At 36.3% G+C, this 16,627-nt stretch overlaps 1 protein-coding gene across 6 annotated transcripts in view; it reads left to right on the forward strand.

Moving 5' to 3' along the window:
• The window catches only part of SETD3 (SET domain containing 3, actin N3(tau)-histidine methyltransferase), a 66,690-nt gene extending 51,965 nt beyond the window's left edge, over nucleotides 1-14,725 (forward strand). For 5 of the 6 annotated variants that reach the window (XM_075151117.1, XM_075151118.1, XM_075151120.1 and 2 more), the window contains 6 exons: nucleotides 1,477-1,591; nucleotides 5,905-5,979; nucleotides 8,768-8,934; nucleotides 9,579-9,664; nucleotides 11,408-11,568; nucleotides 12,192-14,725. In XM_075151117.1, coding sequence (XP_075007218.1) covers nucleotides 1,477-1,591; nucleotides 5,905-5,979; nucleotides 8,768-8,934; nucleotides 9,579-9,664; nucleotides 11,408-11,568; nucleotides 12,192-12,635 — 1,048 coding nt within the window. In that variant the 3' untranslated portion in view covers nucleotides 12,636-14,725. Of the gene's footprint in view, nucleotides 1-1,476; nucleotides 1,592-4,298; nucleotides 5,678-5,904; nucleotides 5,980-8,767; nucleotides 8,935-9,578; nucleotides 9,665-11,407; nucleotides 11,569-12,191 lie in introns of those variants that run through there. The other variant, XR_012673809.1, reaches the window with a different exon arrangement.
• The last annotated feature ends 1,902 nt before the right edge of the window (nucleotides 14,726-16,627 follow it).

The raw sequence follows: 16,627 nt of genomic DNA on the forward strand, positions 1-16,627 counted from the left end.
AACAGGAGAGCTGGAGAACTTAAGCTGTACATGTGAAGCATGAGTGTCACTTGGAGGTGCTATAGGGGGTGACATAATTAAGATAAAAATAAGAATAATTAAGATAACAGGAGATTAAAATAGCATGAATAAAAGGCATTCATGAGATCTTACAGGGATTTTTTTTTTAGCCTAGTTGTACTTCTATGAAAGTGGGATTTCCAAAGCTTGCCTCCTTCACTTACAGGGTCACAGAGGAACACGCCAACTTACATGTGAAGTGATCTAAAATTTTGCAGATAAAGTACAAGAATTAAAAATAAACATATTGCTATTATATTTCAAACAGTGTTTGCATATCAGAATTATCCACAATTTTAACTTGCTTTTTTAGAAATTAAGTGGATTTCAGTTTGACGGTATCTTTCTAAGCAATCTCTAGTCCTTCTGAAAAAATCCTTCTGAAAGTCTAATTCTGTATATTAAATACTTGTTAGTAGTGGAGTCAGTGGGAGTTAAAATTATTTTGACCTTCTCTTGGTGGTGTTCCTTTTTTTCTTCCCCCTCCCCCCTGCTCCTTCCAAAAAAAACCCACAAGAAGTATATGTATTAAGGCCAGAAGATAGTGAAACTAAGATTATTCTTTACCTCTGGCATTTAATATTCATTTTTGTCTGAAATAAAATAAAAATGAAATTTTAGAAAATACTGAAATGTTAAGCTTTTCTGAGCATTCTTAAGTTTGAATGGGTAGCTGGCATTTCCTTTACTTAACCTGAGCTAGAAGGAGTTTGAGTGATGTCTGTGTGCTAAACTGTTACGCTTTTGTCATTCTTTTTACCTGGATATCTGTTTGGGGTATTGGGGCTTTTTTTCCTCTTTATTCTGTTAAGCAGAAAATTTAGCAATACTGATCTAAGCCAAAAGTTCACAAACTGAAGAGACGCGCTTACCAAAATATCATGCATGTGTCAGGTGATGACACTGGTTTCCAGTACATGCAGTATATCAGCTTTTTAGGGAGTGAGGGGAAAAATACCTCCTGGCTCTTACTGGTGTCTGCACATAGAGGAGAGCTACTGCTGCCAAGCAGTAGCTGTGAACTACTATGAAGCCTGCAGAAATAGCTGACCCCAGATTTGGGATGTGGGATGAGAGGTATGTGTGCATTGAAGGGTTGGGGAAGCAGAAGGTGACATGGGAGTGGGTCCTGGTTGAGGTAATGGAAGGTATGAAGGTTCTGTTGCAAAGAGTGCAGAAGAGGGGTGGGATTGCAATCCTGATTTGGGAATTGGTCTGTGTGCATGTCTTGGAAACCTAGGAGCTGCTGCTTCTCCTGCAAGTGGTATTGCCTTCTACAGTTGCTCTAGTCACTGTGATCTTTAAGAAAACTAAGTTTGGGAACTCCCAGCCTAAATGATTGCTTCAGGTTGGACTACAGCCAATCATATATTGATGTTTTGAACATTGACCATCTAATGTTTTTAATTTTTGTAGATGGGCGGTTTCCTCTGTTATGACAAGGCAGAACCAGATTCCAACAGAAGATGGTTCCAGAGTTACATTGGCTCTAATACCTTTATGGGACATGTGTAATCATACTAATGGACTGGTAAGGATTTCTTCAGTGTTGCTGAAAGGCTTTAGGGCTTAAGTATTAAGTCTTTCAACTGCTGTAGAGCAGTTTAATAACACTTTTCCTTATGCTTCTTAACTCAGGTATTTTATCTTCTCAAGTGACCCTAAAAAACTAATATCTGAAAGAAAGATTTGTAGGTTTCTTAAATGTCTTATGATAGCTTTTCAGAGAGAACTTCTTCATCTAGAGAAAACTTCAGAAGTGATTGCATACTTGCATACAGTTATGTCTCATATACATGTAATGTGCCTTTAAAAGTTTTCAGTTACATGATACCTTTTTTCCAGCCAAGTTTGAATATTCTTCTGACATGGAGTTGTGTTTCTGACGGGCTGAAAAAGATTCAGAATACTGGAGAGATTTGTTCTGAGAATAGGAAAGCAGACAATGATGGAGGTTGCCTCTTGTAGCTACCACTAGGGAAAGTGGTTAGAAATTTGCAACTAAGAAATACTGCCTGCTCTCCTAACCATGCCCAAAGAGCCTTGTTATGGAGACAGCAACAACAAGAACAAAGCCTAGTTCAACAAAAACAGTACATCTGTTACTACATCAAAGAAACAAAATGCAAAAATACTACTTTAGGGCATATTAAACATTTAAAAGGTGACATATGTATATAGAAAGTCAGACCTGCTGACATTTTGGCTTACGTGAGCTAGTTCAGAAGATGAGGTCTTGATTTCGTTAACAGGCTAGTCAATGTTGAAGTGAGGAAATAGAAACCCATAAGGGGATGGTTTATCAATGTTATTTAACCAGTCTCATGTACGCTTACAGAATTCATAGCCTCTAATTGTAAGCAGTGAATATGACCATACTATTCAAGTAATCTGGTTCTTTTATGGGAGAGTTGACCTGAATGTTAGGACAGCAGCATGTGTTAGTATTTTTGGTATAAGAAAAGCCTGATTTAAATGAACAAATTGTAAAGCAAGTTGTTTTTCACTTGACATTTAGCTTTTATTGTTACTATGACTTTACCAAATACAGCACGGTATGCGAGGCTACAAAGTTGCAAGTGTTTGGGGTTTTTTATTCATTTATTTTTCCCTATTAAAAGGTGATTACATGTTTGTTCTTTAACAGTGATTCTTGCCTTTCACTGTTTGTTATGCAATCTCATAACTTTGATTTAGCAATAAAGCTTGTATGAGAGTCTGCAACGTAAAGAAAATTGCTTAAAATTCAGAAATGTTTATTTTTGTAATATAAGTCTTAGGTGCAAGTATCAGTACTTCCTGTACCCTTTTCCTGCTGGGCATCTCTTTCAGATGCTTTTGCAGAGACTTGTCTGTATTCATTAGACAATTCTTAATGAATGCCTTCAAAGTTGGGTTTAGAGGAAAGAGGAAGAGAATTAAGGTTCTGGGAGGGAAAAAATTAAGTAGCCTATATTAAAAGAGCAGCTAGTTATGTTGTTTTAAACATTCAAACTTCCATTTAAATTGATAAAATAATTTTTATTTTTGTTATGCTCTTTAACAATGGGTTTGATATGGAGCCAGCCTCTGGAGCCAAACCTGCTAGTGCAGTAGTATGTCAGGGTTGGAAGCATTTTTTAATGCTGAAGTGTATCCTAAAGGGTGGTGGGGGTGCTGAAATTAAATGTTTTGTATGTATATACAGACTTTACTCATTTGTTTCATATTTCTACAGAAACTAGTTTAGATGGTTATAGATTTAAGAAGGATAGACAACTGTTATATTGATAATGGGCTAAGAAAAGCTACTAAACCTATTTCTGTTGTGTGTCAGTTTCCTTGTACTTTTAGAAATAGGGAGAAAAACTGCTAAGATAACTGTAAGCTGCTAAGATAACTGTAAGCTGTCTGTATTGTAGTTTATATTATTGTAGAGTGAGATGAGGGTGGGTTCTGCTCTAATCATAGTGCATCCCTTTAAAATACATGGAGGGAATTGTTCTTCATTGCAGGAAAGTGAGAAACAAAAGATGGCGTTGTATGCGCTCCTGTCTAGTCTATTCCAAATGTAGTGATGAAATACTTCTTGAGTCAATCAGCTACTACAGATCCCTGTTCTTGCTTTATTCCACAGGGCCCCTTTCCATGAGCCAGATAATAAAATGCTCTTTGGGTTTTAACTGGAGCTAGGTCCATCCAGCTTTTTCTTGCTTCTGACGCTATTAATTAGATCAACCTGCCTCTAAGAACTATATCAAAATGGTTGTCTTCATGCATTTCTCATTGTTATTCTTTAGTGGGATTGTATTTTGACAGTCAGAGGTTGATTACCAGTTCTGCCAAAGCTTTAAATAAGCTGCATTTTGCCTGTTGGGCTGGGTCCATCCTTAATCACTGACCAAGCAGACTACTGCATGCTTTATACACAACTTGAAATTCATGTATCAGTCTGCTTCAGAAATAAAACTGAAGGGATGCAATTTGTCAGCTATCATGTGGGAAGAGAAGTAAACACCCTGTTAATTCTCTTACATGACTGCTATTAAAAGAAAGAGGAAATAAGAGTCTAGCACTCCATTATGCTTTATAAAAAAGCCTTTCAGAAGCGCTGCTGGTTTTGGTTTTTTGGGTTTTTTGTTGTTGTTGTTTTTTTTTAAAAGACAAAAATAAAAAACAATCCCAAAAATGAGCAGTTCTCGAGTGAAGCATGCTTAAACTGACAGAATCCTTCTCTTAACATACTGGAATTTCCCCAGTCCTCGAAAGCCTCCTGTTCCACCGGCATTTCAAGAAACTGGAATGGAGTTGTCACATTCAGAAGTATTTCATTGATTTTACACACTAAGAAAATTTCAGGACAGGTCAAGTGCTGTAGAGAGTTCCCTTTTTTGAATGGAAGTTGTGGTTTTTCCCAAGATGACTGTATTTGAACTTGGAAGGTACATTTGTCATAGCCAAGGTAAATCCTTAGCACTTGCAACCTGCAATTCAGGGTTAGATAACCTTCTAAATGAGAAATCTTAATTAAAAATTGTTCAGTCCAGCATAGTGAATGTACAGGAGTTTGTGTTCAAGTACTGCAGCCTGTGTTTTGCAGTAGGCCGTATTGCATGACTCTCGTGTTCTCTTCTGATCTCCTCATACCACAAACGCATTAATAGATCTGAAGTGATGGCATCCGCGTGCAGAGCAGTATTGCAAGCCTGCACAGGGCCAGGCTGCCCGCGCTTGTGGCTGCCATTTTGGGTTTGCTGCATCGTAGACAAGCTCCCCGTGCTCACTTTGAAAGCACTGTTTTGGCTGACAAATGCATGCTTGATGATGCAAGCAGCATACAACTATTAACGTGTAAACCATCAACCAAGCTTTCAAAATAATCCATGGAGTTCCATCTTTGGACAAACTGCATCCAAGACGGCAATCAGGGTATACTGCAACTCACATGTAAGTCAGTTTACAAACAAGTATGTTTTCATTTACAAAGGCTGAGGGAGAATCTTTGGCTCCTTCTAGGTTTTTCCCCAGGCCCAGAGCATATTTTTCTATAAGTTAGCTCTGTCAGTAGTGAATTCAGAATACCTACCATAAAAGTTGCTTCCTGATTGTTCAGCAGCTTATGGTCCATCCTATAGCTGCATCTGCCTGCATCTTTGGTAATACTATTCAAGAACATGCTGTTTGTCACTTTAAAAAAGTATTACATTTTTAGGATAGCTTTACTTGTTAGTGTGACCGCTTTACGGTTTTGTAATTTTTTTTTTTTTTGGAGAAGTACAGGTTTGTTAAGAGAATTTATCCTCTTCCATTGCCTGCTACCATCAAAAAAACCCTTTTAGCGTTTTAAGAGTATTACTTAACTTTAGATAAAGGGATTATTTGCAAGTAAATTGTAATTCTCTGAAGATTGTATCCCCTGAAGATCCACCGTTATCTAATCCTTTTTCATTGAGAGATCAAAAATGTGCTGGCAGTTGAAGGATAAAGCACAGCATATAGAGCTGTCAGTGCCTTGCTCCCTTGGGCCTCATGGGAGTGACTGAAAACTCCAGAACTTTATAACAAGCTGCCGGCTGTAGCACGGGACTGTCTGTGGTCTGTGGAGGGTACTTTCCTCAGAGCCTTCCATTCACTGCAGGTAAGTTATTTCTTCCCTTAGATTTCTTAAATGCAGAGATTTTTTTAAAAAGAGATTGCTCAGGAATTGTAAAACAATTACTACCAGCTATATTACATTGTGCAGAGAAAGAAATGTATGCAATTGCTATTGTTAATATCTATTTCCAACAGGACAATGTTTTGTCAATGATGGGGGAGATAAAGATAAAATGCTAACAGTGCTTTTGTTGCTTTTTCCTTGGGTAGATCACTACAGGCTACAATTTAGAAGATGACCGGTGTGAATGTGTAGCGCTTCAAGATTTCAAGGCTGGAGAACAGGTAGTGTGAACAATTATCTACATAATTGTTCTTTAATTAAGTTTTGTGGACATTTGGTAACTCCCTACAAAATTTTAATAGCAGAGTGGTGTGGATTAAGCCCTGCTACATTTGAATTTTATTATGCTGACCTAATTTTGTATGAAAGCGCTACCAAAGTAAGTAAGTGCACATTTTTCAGAATAAAATATTTTCTATCACTTGGTAGACCCCAACTTTAGGAGAGTTTTGATTCCTATATTTTAGAGAACTAGTTGAAATATTTAATCACTAGTAAATGCACATACACAGACACCGAGTTTGATATTCTGAATGAGATTAATAAAAGGTCATATCCAAAGGACCAAACATAAATGTATTTTAGATTTGGGGAGTCACTTTGTCTGCAATAGCAGATTGTAGAGTCTTTCTTAAAAATGTTGTTGGTTTATGTTTCTCATCAGTTTTCATTTAACAAGAGGTTAAATGCAGCATAGTTGCCAGTCATTTTACCCATGTCGCCATTCCCATGCTCAGTGAAAATGAGAAAGGACCTAAAAATATACTCCCTCCCTTTCACACAGGCATGTACACATGTACCCCTTCATTCTGAAACAGAAAGTACCAAAGTGCAAGTCTTGCAAAGATGCGTGGATCAGTTCAGAACCCAGTATTTTGTTCAGAACTGCTAAGGAACAAAAATGAGTGTTAAAACTAGTGATGCATTGAAGACAGTGGTTCGAGGAGTGTAGGAGATCTCTGGTTGGAGGGTTCCTGTGCTGTGTTAGCAGCCAGCCTAAGCCCTCAAGCGTAGTAGCACTCCGTTTTTCCTCCAGCTTGTGCAACTGCAGTCAGCATGGCCAGAAAAAGACTTTGTCTATGAAACATTCTGAAATGTTTTGTAACTCGGTCTCTCAGTTACTACCTTTAGTGTGTTATTTTGCCAGTCTTACACTTTAATAAACCCTTATACTTAATTAACTCTATCCCAGCTGAAACCAGGACAATAATATTTTGATTTTCACTTTTCTTATGTGTTGTTACCTTCTTTTTTAACAAAGATGTGTCTGAAAAATTTTTTAAAGTATGTCTTTCCAGAGGTATATTTATCCTCATTGCTATGCTGGGGTTTACAGTGATAGTATATTTTTTGTGTTGCTCTTAGAATTTGTTATGGTAGTCAGATATTTGCTGTTTTTTCCAATACTGGTATGAAGAGTTAAAAGGGGTCCACAGTTTTTCCAGAAGTGATCCAATTTATAATTTTCCACAGCTGGCAACGGATGTGTCATATAGCTGTTCTGGCTGCTCTCTCCATTTCAATTATAGAGGCTTCCTCTACTTCGATTTTATTTTAGTAGTTTCACTTTGTCTGCTATTTATCAGATTTTTTTTTTTTAATTTCTGTGCAAACTTTAACTGTTACCGACATCATTAAAGCACTTTAATTATATAATGCTTCAGTCTTTTAATATACTGTGCAGATGTTATTTCTTACAGTTTCAGCAGGAAGAGTGTATGATCCTTGCTTTTACTACTGAAAAATGTGAGGCAGCAGAAGTCCACAGAATCTTATCAAACACTGGCCTTGAATAAAGCAACTTTCTCATTCTTCTTAATTGGCTTTTTTGTAAAACAGTCTTAGAGTGTAAGAGCGTACTGTATAATCTACACATGATATGTAACTTCTAGTTTAATATGAGATGTATCACAGTAGTTTTAAAACTTGAGAGGGTTAGCAACTGTCTCCTTAACCGCTGCCTTAACATACCGAGGCAGGTCACTTATTCATTATATGAGTATGTTACAGTATAATGTTTACTATAATTTAATAAAACGCTTAAGCATTTAGTGCTTAGGATAAATAGTTCTAATCTAAAATTGAAAACAAAGAAAGTAAATGGCATCGTTAGTGTTGTTGAGCCCTTAAGAGAACACTGTGCCTTTCTCCGTCAGCTAGAGAGTAGTGGAAGCTTACAAGTATCCAGAGCATTGCTGTACCCTAAGGTTAAGAAGGGAGTTCTGTAACTGTTGAAATTTTTTTTCTGATTGACAATTCTGTTATCAAACAAAAGAGGAAAAAATCCTCTTGATGCTGGAGAAGACAATTGCTACTCTGACCTCTTGTCCCATGTACTTCATACAGCTTAGCCCTGAATTAAACACTTTTTGCAGGTTATATTTAGGAACTTCTTTTTTAATGTGAATTAAAGTAACCTATTTGCTTTAGATAAAGAGTTCAGAGTATAACACAAAAATAAATACTGGCTGAACACAGATCAGATATCTCTGTATGATATACTTTGGTATATCCATGCCTTAAGGTAACATTAAAACAAAAGCCAAGTTGATCCATCAGCAGTGTAAGTTACTCTTTTGGGTGGACATATGGGGAGGAAAATGACCCCAGAAACACCGTTTCTTTTAATGGGCCCTCCTTGTCTCGGATTTTTAGCCTTTAAAAGGCATAGGGTCTTTGAAAGCTTATTTCCATATACTGATATTTTATGACAGTGTGAGAAAACAAAGCATTTTTATTTTAAAGTATAGAATGAGAACCTTTTCTCTCCTTTCAAAGTCTCTGTTACATGGATATGTTTACATCTACCTCTGAAGTATATTGCCAGACTATATATGGCATTTGAATCGATACCAGAAAACAAAGCGTGTTTCTTTATATAACCAAATATACCTTGTACTCAGAATAGTAACTCTTTCAGGAAATAACTTTCAAATTATGTCAGTTTTGTGAGCTGATCTTAAGCAAGCTTTTTTCCCTGTCCCTTCACTTCTCTTTTCATCCTTCTAGATTTACATTTTTTATGGCACTCGGTCAAACGCTGAATTTGTGATCCACAGTGGTTTTTTCTTTGATAATAATTCACATGACAGAGTGAAAATAAAACTTGGCGTGAGTAAAAGTGACAGGCTGTATGCTATGAAGGCAGAGGTCTTAGCTCGTGCTGGTATCCCAACGTAAGTAAAACACAATGCCATGGGTTTTTTAAAACATTTCTAAATTATATAGTGTCCACTAGAGCATATATAAAGCTGTTCTGTGATAGTTTTCTTAGGTGTAATATTTCTCCTGTTTGTATAGCAAATTAAAGTTATTGTAATAATGTTTACAGAAGTCCTCTGAGCTATATTATCGTCTAATTTGGACCATATATGAGGAAAAAAGTCTTTGCTTTAATAACCATTTGAACAAAAACAGAGCAAGGACTAATTTGAAGCAATCTGTGGTTTTTCTTTCTTTCCTATCCCTTGCAGACATACTACGATGCTCAGTATGTGAACCACAGCATTTTCTTTTAGTCTTTTCAGTCCAGAGGGTACTGTTAGGAGCAGCAGACGTGAAACATTGCATTTTCATGAATTTATTATGAAAGCCGTATAAAAATAATTGTAAGTGTAAAATTGTAGAGATAATTGTTCTTTTCAGATACAGGTTAGGAAGCTTTTCTTCAGTTTGAACTAGTATTACCTAATTTTTTAAAAGTTACTTTTGTAACAGTGCATTTGTTGTATGCTTTAAGGTCTTTTATGTTGAAATAAGTTCAAAGGTGTGACAACAGAACTGGCATTTACTGTTGCTGTTTGATTGGGTTTTTTATTAGTTCCAGTGTTTTTGCCTTGCACTCCACTGAGCCTCCGATCTCTGCCCAGCTTTTGGCTTTCCTTCGAGTGTTTTGTATGAGTGAAGGTAAGAGGTTTTATAAAGACAACCTAATTTATGTTTGTTTGGGGGTTTTTTTGTTTGTTTTTTTTTTTAATGCAAGAATGTGATAGACATTTATATATAACGTTAAGCTAGAAGATCGGAAAAGTTGAGGTTCAAAAGGGATCTATAAGCTAGTGAGAAACCCAATCTTTGGCTATGTTGTCCGAGGGAATATTTCAGTAACAGGCCTTTCTGGAACTCCTAAAGCATGAGGTGATGCAAATTTTTTTTTTTTTAATCTCCCAGGCTGTTGTGAATGTGAGTGAGCTTTGGAGCTTGATCTTTAGTTCTTAAGTTTAAAAATGGTTCACAGAACAAGATCATGTGAGACCTAGGGGTCCACAGAACAAGACCACGTGAGACCATGCTTAAAATCATAGCATATTAGGCATCACTGCTAGAATCATTTAGGTATGTAATTGGAATATTCTGCACTGTAGGAGAAATATGGAAGAGACATTTCAAAGTTGAGTATTTTCAATATTTTGGTAACTCATAATCTAAAACCAACTTATGTATTTGCAAACTGTCTTTGTAGTTTCTCTTATGTGAGGGGGTTTTATGGGGAAAATATATGTACAATTAATAAATATTCACCTAATTTCTGCATGTGAAATTTCTGATTAAATGTTTGTAATAGCTGCTTGCTGGTTAGATGCAGTTTTGGAGGTTATAGATGTGACAGTTTTTCATGACAGTGAGAGAATTCCCTTGCAGTTAGGGATGCTGTGCAGATGATGTGGATTTTAATACCAGTAGGAATATTGAAGTTGTTAAGTTTTTGCACATGCTCTGTTTGCTTTCTTTAATAAAAACAAACTACCTTACTCACTGCATCCTGTCATCCATCTTTTAGAACTTATTAAGAAATTAGAATAGAATAGGATAGTTCACTTGGAAGGGACCTACAATGATCATCTAGTCCAACTGCCTGACCACTTCAGGGAAGTAAATTCAAGTAAAGACAATTTTATGGTGCTGATGAGGGGGTGAATTTTGGCTCAGAGAAGAGAACATAGCTAGTAAACATCTTAATTGCATTTCTCTGATATATGATTGTGCTTAGATTGTTTGTATGTCTTAAATACTGTATAAGAAAACTGTTTATTGAGAAACTATATGCAAGTGGTTTGTGAAGTTTGTGATAGCTGCTTTGCAGGAGTGAAATTTGGTAATTAAAAGATTAATGGAATTCATGTAATGTCAAGGAGCTGATTAAACATTTTCTACTCTGTGTGAGGTTCGTTTGATGTATGTCTTTTCTGACCAACTGCAGGTAGTTTCTGCTACTGAAAAAGATTACCAAAACAATAGGAAGAACAATTCTGTTGCTATTTGCACGCTCTCTGGCCTGTTCCTTTTATTATCAAAAAGTTCTCTGAACTCTTTAAAGAATTACTCCCTTTCATTTATTAAGTATTATACAAAACATTCCATCTCACTCTCACAGAGTTACGCTGTGTATGAGAGGCTGTGATATATAAAGTATCTTTATTTCAGAGTGGAGCAGAAGGTCCATTTTCTGCTAACCTCAAGACTTCCAGTTGCCTCTTTGAGGAGAATCCTAGAAATAACCAGCATATCTGATAATTCTTATTTGAGGAGAGGTTTTTTTTGTTAGCTGCTCAAAGCTATACTATTGAAAATAAATCTTTCTGCAGTTTGTCAACTGTCAAAGTGAGTGATGAGATTGTTTTTAACAGATTGGTTTTATACTTATTGCAGAAGAGCTGAAGGAACACTTGATAGGCGAGCATGCTATTGACAAAATCTTCACTCTGGGGAACTCCGAGTTTCCCATTAGCTGGGACAATGAAGTTAAACTTTGGACATTCCTAGAAGCCAGAGCATCCCTCCTTTTGAAAACCTATAAAACAACTGTGGAGGTAAAATTATCATTATATGTAATTTAAATGTCTGAAACGTTTTGTATTATGATTGTAGGAAGAGATATTTTGTCCCCCATCTTGTCTTTACAAACTTTAATCTGAATGTTAGTACATAATTCATTCTGTACTTTTTAAAGTGTAGAAACAGATTTGCATTATCTAAGGAAAATCAAATAAGATTGCAAAAATGAAAATTTTGTTAATGTAATTTTGTTAATGTATTTTTTCTTTGATTCTCCAAATAGAGGCTACCTGCTTTTTCTCTGCAAGTAAAATGGGGAATCAGTTTGAACTTGTCTATTAGTTGCATTCTCCAGACTGTGAAGAAATGTGCTATTATTGCGAGCATATAAGTGAACCTACATGTTTCATATATTTATGAAGCCTCCTGACTTCCCTTGTTATGAAGGCTGATATATGCGGAGAAATTTTTGGCTTCTTTATGAATTTTTGACAAATTTTACTGGGACTCCATGCAGACCCCCTCATTCATATATGTCCATTTGGCTCAGCCTGAAGAACCTAGTGTCACTTACTGTTAGCGCATAGAGAGAAAAGTTGATGAATTTTTTTTATTGTGTTGGTTGTTACTAACAAACTTGCTTTTTCTTTTCTAACAGGATGATAAGTCCTTCTTGAAGACCCATGACCTTACTTCACATGCGATAATGGCTATCAAATTGCGCTTAGGTGAAAAAGAGATCTTGGAGAAAGCAGTAAAAAGTGCAGCTGCTAGCCGAGAGTATTATACCAAACAAATGGCAGATGGAGCTCCGCTTCCTAAATATGAAGAGAGCAATATTGCCTTGTTGGAGAACACTGTGGCAGACTCTAGACTCCCTATTGTCTTGAGAAACCTAGAAGATGTGGAAGAGCAAGGGGACTTAAAGATTGATGAAGCTATTGATGCTGAAGTTACAGAGAATGGGTTTGTAAATGGTGAAAGCTCTCTATTTAATGGGACCAAATCAGAAAGTGAAAATCTAAATAAGGAGAAAAGGAACAGAGAGACTGAAGATGCCAAAGAATCTTCTTCAGAAAGTACTGATGAGGTTAAAGAATAGTCCTAAAATTTTACTTTCTTGTGAAATTAAATTAGCTGAAGTTTATGAACAGTGCATTTATGTTGGTGTGTTTCTTTGTTAACATTTCTCTTTCTGCAGAGAAAAATGTTTTTGCTGCTTTATATAAAAATGAATTTTTAAGTTATTTAAAAGATTTAGCATCCCTTTTCAATTAAGATTGCCATCTTGCTTTCAGGCAAAAACTGGGGAAAGAGGTGCCTTTGGAAGATTTTGCAGCCCTTTGTTGAACCAAATGTATTTTCTTCCTGGGGAAGAATTAAGCTCTTCTATCTGCTTTTGTTGTTCTGTCACTCTGACTACCGAAATTAAAAGCTTGCTCTGCCTCCTGCCAAGAAAAGCAGAAGGCAGGACTGACTCGGTATTCAGCATGAAGGTGGGAGAGCAGTATAGCAGAAAACTGGATAAGAGGATCAGAAACTTGGGAGAGTGGAGGAAAACCTGTTTAAAATCAGGTATGCCAGTCCAGAAAAAGGTAAGGTGGCAACCTTATGATTGGTAGTTTTAAATGTTGATGAGAATCCAAATTGTATACACTTAAAGTGATCTCTGAAGATTTCAGTTTACTTTGTCTTTTGTTTACTGTATAAAAATATCTCATCTTTCTTCTTCAGTCAGACTTAGGCTGCTACAATACAACATTCACCAACTTTTAAAGGCAGACTTCTTTTTATTTCCAGGCAGTAGCTTTTATTTACAAGGTTGGCAGTGCTATTGGAGAGTTTGAAAGCAGATAGGCCAAGCCACAGCTTTAAACTGTACTGTTCAAAGTGAGGTCGCTTCACAGCTTCTTCAGGTTTTCACAACTAGCTAGAGATTTTCAAAGCTACACTTTTGACTAAACCATTATTAAAAGGAAAATATGATTAATATTCCTGTCTGCTACTCCTTCATTTCTGTGTTGTTGGATGTAACATTGGATGTGACATGGTTACCTGATCCTTACTCAACTTTGTCTTTTGGTTAAAATGTTAATTGATGCTGTTTTCTTGAAGGAAATGGCAGGCAGGCTAATGTATTTTTGGCCCAAGTCCAGACCACAGCCAAGTCTGCAGTACGCTTTGCCATTTAGATTTTGTCTGCATCTGATGCACATTTCTTGGGATACCTCCACAAGTTAAGCAGGCCTACTATCTCCAGTAGTTTTGGTCACTCTCGTACTATATGTTAACTTCTAGGTGGAAAGAATACAATCCTAGCACAGTGCAATATCAAAACAACGGTAATTCCAAGGCTTGACTTTGAAATTACCTGGGTATTGGGAGGAGAGGAGGGCGGAATATTTTTATTTTGTGGGTGAATGGAGAGGAGTATAAAGTGATTTTATTCTGTTCTCAATGTTAAGGACTTGGTCTTTTACCTTTGCATCCTTAAGTTCAAGATAACAGATAGAATGGGCAAGCTTGGACAATTGTTTAAATCTCAATAGATGTTGCAACTTGCTCATCCAAGATCAGTTGCAGTAAAATGTCTTTTGGCAGTATTCATAGTTCTATTAGATTTTGCTTCTTTTATACTTCAACTTGTGTTTTTGCAAAAATCTTTGGTGCAATAGACATGATAAGTAGTGACTTTCTTTCAGGTTGTCATAGCAGTTTTGATGTTCAGCTAGTATCAGTGCGGGGAAAATAGAAAAAATAGTTTTTTAAAAAATATTTCACTAAGAATGGCACATTGCCATTGCACCTTGGATATTGCTTCACCACTAACAAGATGCTGGACCAGTATTTTTGTAACTATATGCTGCCTTTGGTAGAATGTTATGAATTGCTGTCTTGACAGTTTAAATGTCATACAAAAGTCATTACATTTCGGTTTTTATTAGGACCAATATTCCATTTCTGTTTCTGCCACTTACATTGCACAACATTGTACTAGATACTATGATGCAATTCTGAAACTAGCCTTCCCTGAAAATTATAACTGTAATTCAGAATTTAAATGCTTTGATTCAATCTGATACACTGTATTTTGTTCCAGTATTTGCTGATATCTATGGCTTAGCAAAGCCTGTGGTCACCACAGGACAGAATGTGTGGGTTTTCTTGAATAAAATATAGTTCTACCATGTCTTCCCTAGTGAGTGTATTATACAAACAAAACCTCTACCTGCTACTGACTGCTGTATCTTTTGGGGTCTGTGGGGAGAGGAATAACTGTCCAGGTGTACAGATAAAGATTAAAGGAGAAATAGCTGGCAAAAAAAGAAGAGGGATTCTAGTAAACAGAAAGGGAAAGTGGTCTATTAAGCGCACGGTCAAACTCTTACTCTTCATATGTTAGTGTTATTTAGAAAAATACATTGCAAACAATAAAAATAGTGAGTAATCTAATTTTGTAATTTGCATTTTTCCTCTATGCATGTAATAGAGGAATAGAGGTTTCTCAGAAGCACTAACCTAAAACTTAAGCTTTTGAAAACTGAGGTGGAAACAAAAAAAATTGGCACTGATGAGCCCTTATTACCATCTGTCATGAAAACAGACCTTTCAAAGCATTTTAAAGTTAACTTTCTTCATAATGTTTGGTTAAGAGGCTGTTCACACTAATCCCAGGCTAAATGCCAAATCTTGCTTCTGTTTAGCTAGCTATCTGAAGCATTCATGTAAGAAAGACATCACTTGGATTTCTCGGACTGTTCTCCAGAAACAAAAGAGGGGGGAAAAAAGCCCTTTTGAATTTTGCATGAACCTACCTACTGATGAATCGTTTCCCTAACAACCTGTAACTTCTTTGGCTCTATACTGCAAGACAATGTCCATATAAGCCCTGTTGATAAAGTCAAGTATACAAAATTGAGCAACAACCTCCACTCTGAAAAAATGCTTGTAAGGTATATAAACTCAACCTCAGCTTAAGTGCTGTCATGAGTACACGAGAGCTGAGAGCCTTCTGGCTCTGTGGAGGTAAGGTGGTTTAGGATCTCGGCTAAAATAAGTTGTGTTTTAGCATCTTGGCTAAAATAAGTATTCCTTCCTTTAGACATTGTTAAAAGGCGGTATGTACAGAAAATCTATGCAACTCAAGAGTAGCTGCATTCTTGAGGCTAATTTGCCTTTAGAGTGGAATGATCATCATGGAGAACTGAAACTTGCATGTTTCAAAGGTACACTGGAAGATTTAGGTTACACAAACTGTTCTCTAGTTCACATGTTTAGAAACAGTATTTAGTATCTGCTGCTGCCACTTCTATCACTCTTATTTTATAGAAAGGCATGTGAAGTAATTACGAAACGTAATTTGAAATGTTTCAGTCTGACACAATAAAGATGCTCCCAAAATCCACTGCTCTTTTCTCATTTTGTGGACTGAAAGTCAGTCCTTGCTATTTCTCATACTCTGTGCCAAACAGGATTGTTCAGAAAAAACATTGCTTTACCAAATTTATCTGGTGAAGCAACACCCAGTCCTTTTTCTCTAGATTTTCAACTGATCCTGGTTGAAGTCAGATATGACCACATGACTTTCACATAATTACCGTCTATATTTAATAGTTCCTAACATGCTTCCTTCTTCGAATGCATTGCTTGCTGTATAAAGTACAGCACATAAATTGGTGACTCATGGTTAGAAGAGCTTCCTTGGCATTTCTCAGTTTCTACATCTATTTCCTAACCAATGCCACAAGTTTGGAAACCATGTGGACTTCTCAGTTAAAATAAATAAATCTCAATCCGTACTTAAGAAAAAAGCCACAAATGGTCCTGGATTCTTTTGGGGTTTGTGTCTCCTTAGGTTCACTGGCGTATTCAGTGTATTTCAAAACTGAATGAATGACTGCTATAGTGTTAGTGTAAATGACATAAACTTGAGCTTTAGTAATACAAATGAAATCTATCTATGATAATTTGTTTAGTGAAAAACACAAATTGAAATTTTGCCAAATGCCAAAGCACCTATCCTATGGTACCAAGCAGAAACCAAAACAGCCATTTTTTTCCTTTTCTTTTTTTTTTTTTTTGCAGCCTTTTGCT

The sequence above is a fragment of the Calonectris borealis genome, chromosome 5 (genome assembly GCF_964195595.1).
Source record: "Calonectris borealis chromosome 5, bCalBor7.hap1.2, whole genome shotgun sequence".
In the NCBI taxonomy this organism is placed as follows: Eukaryota; Metazoa; Chordata; class Aves; order Procellariiformes; family Procellariidae; genus Calonectris; species Calonectris borealis.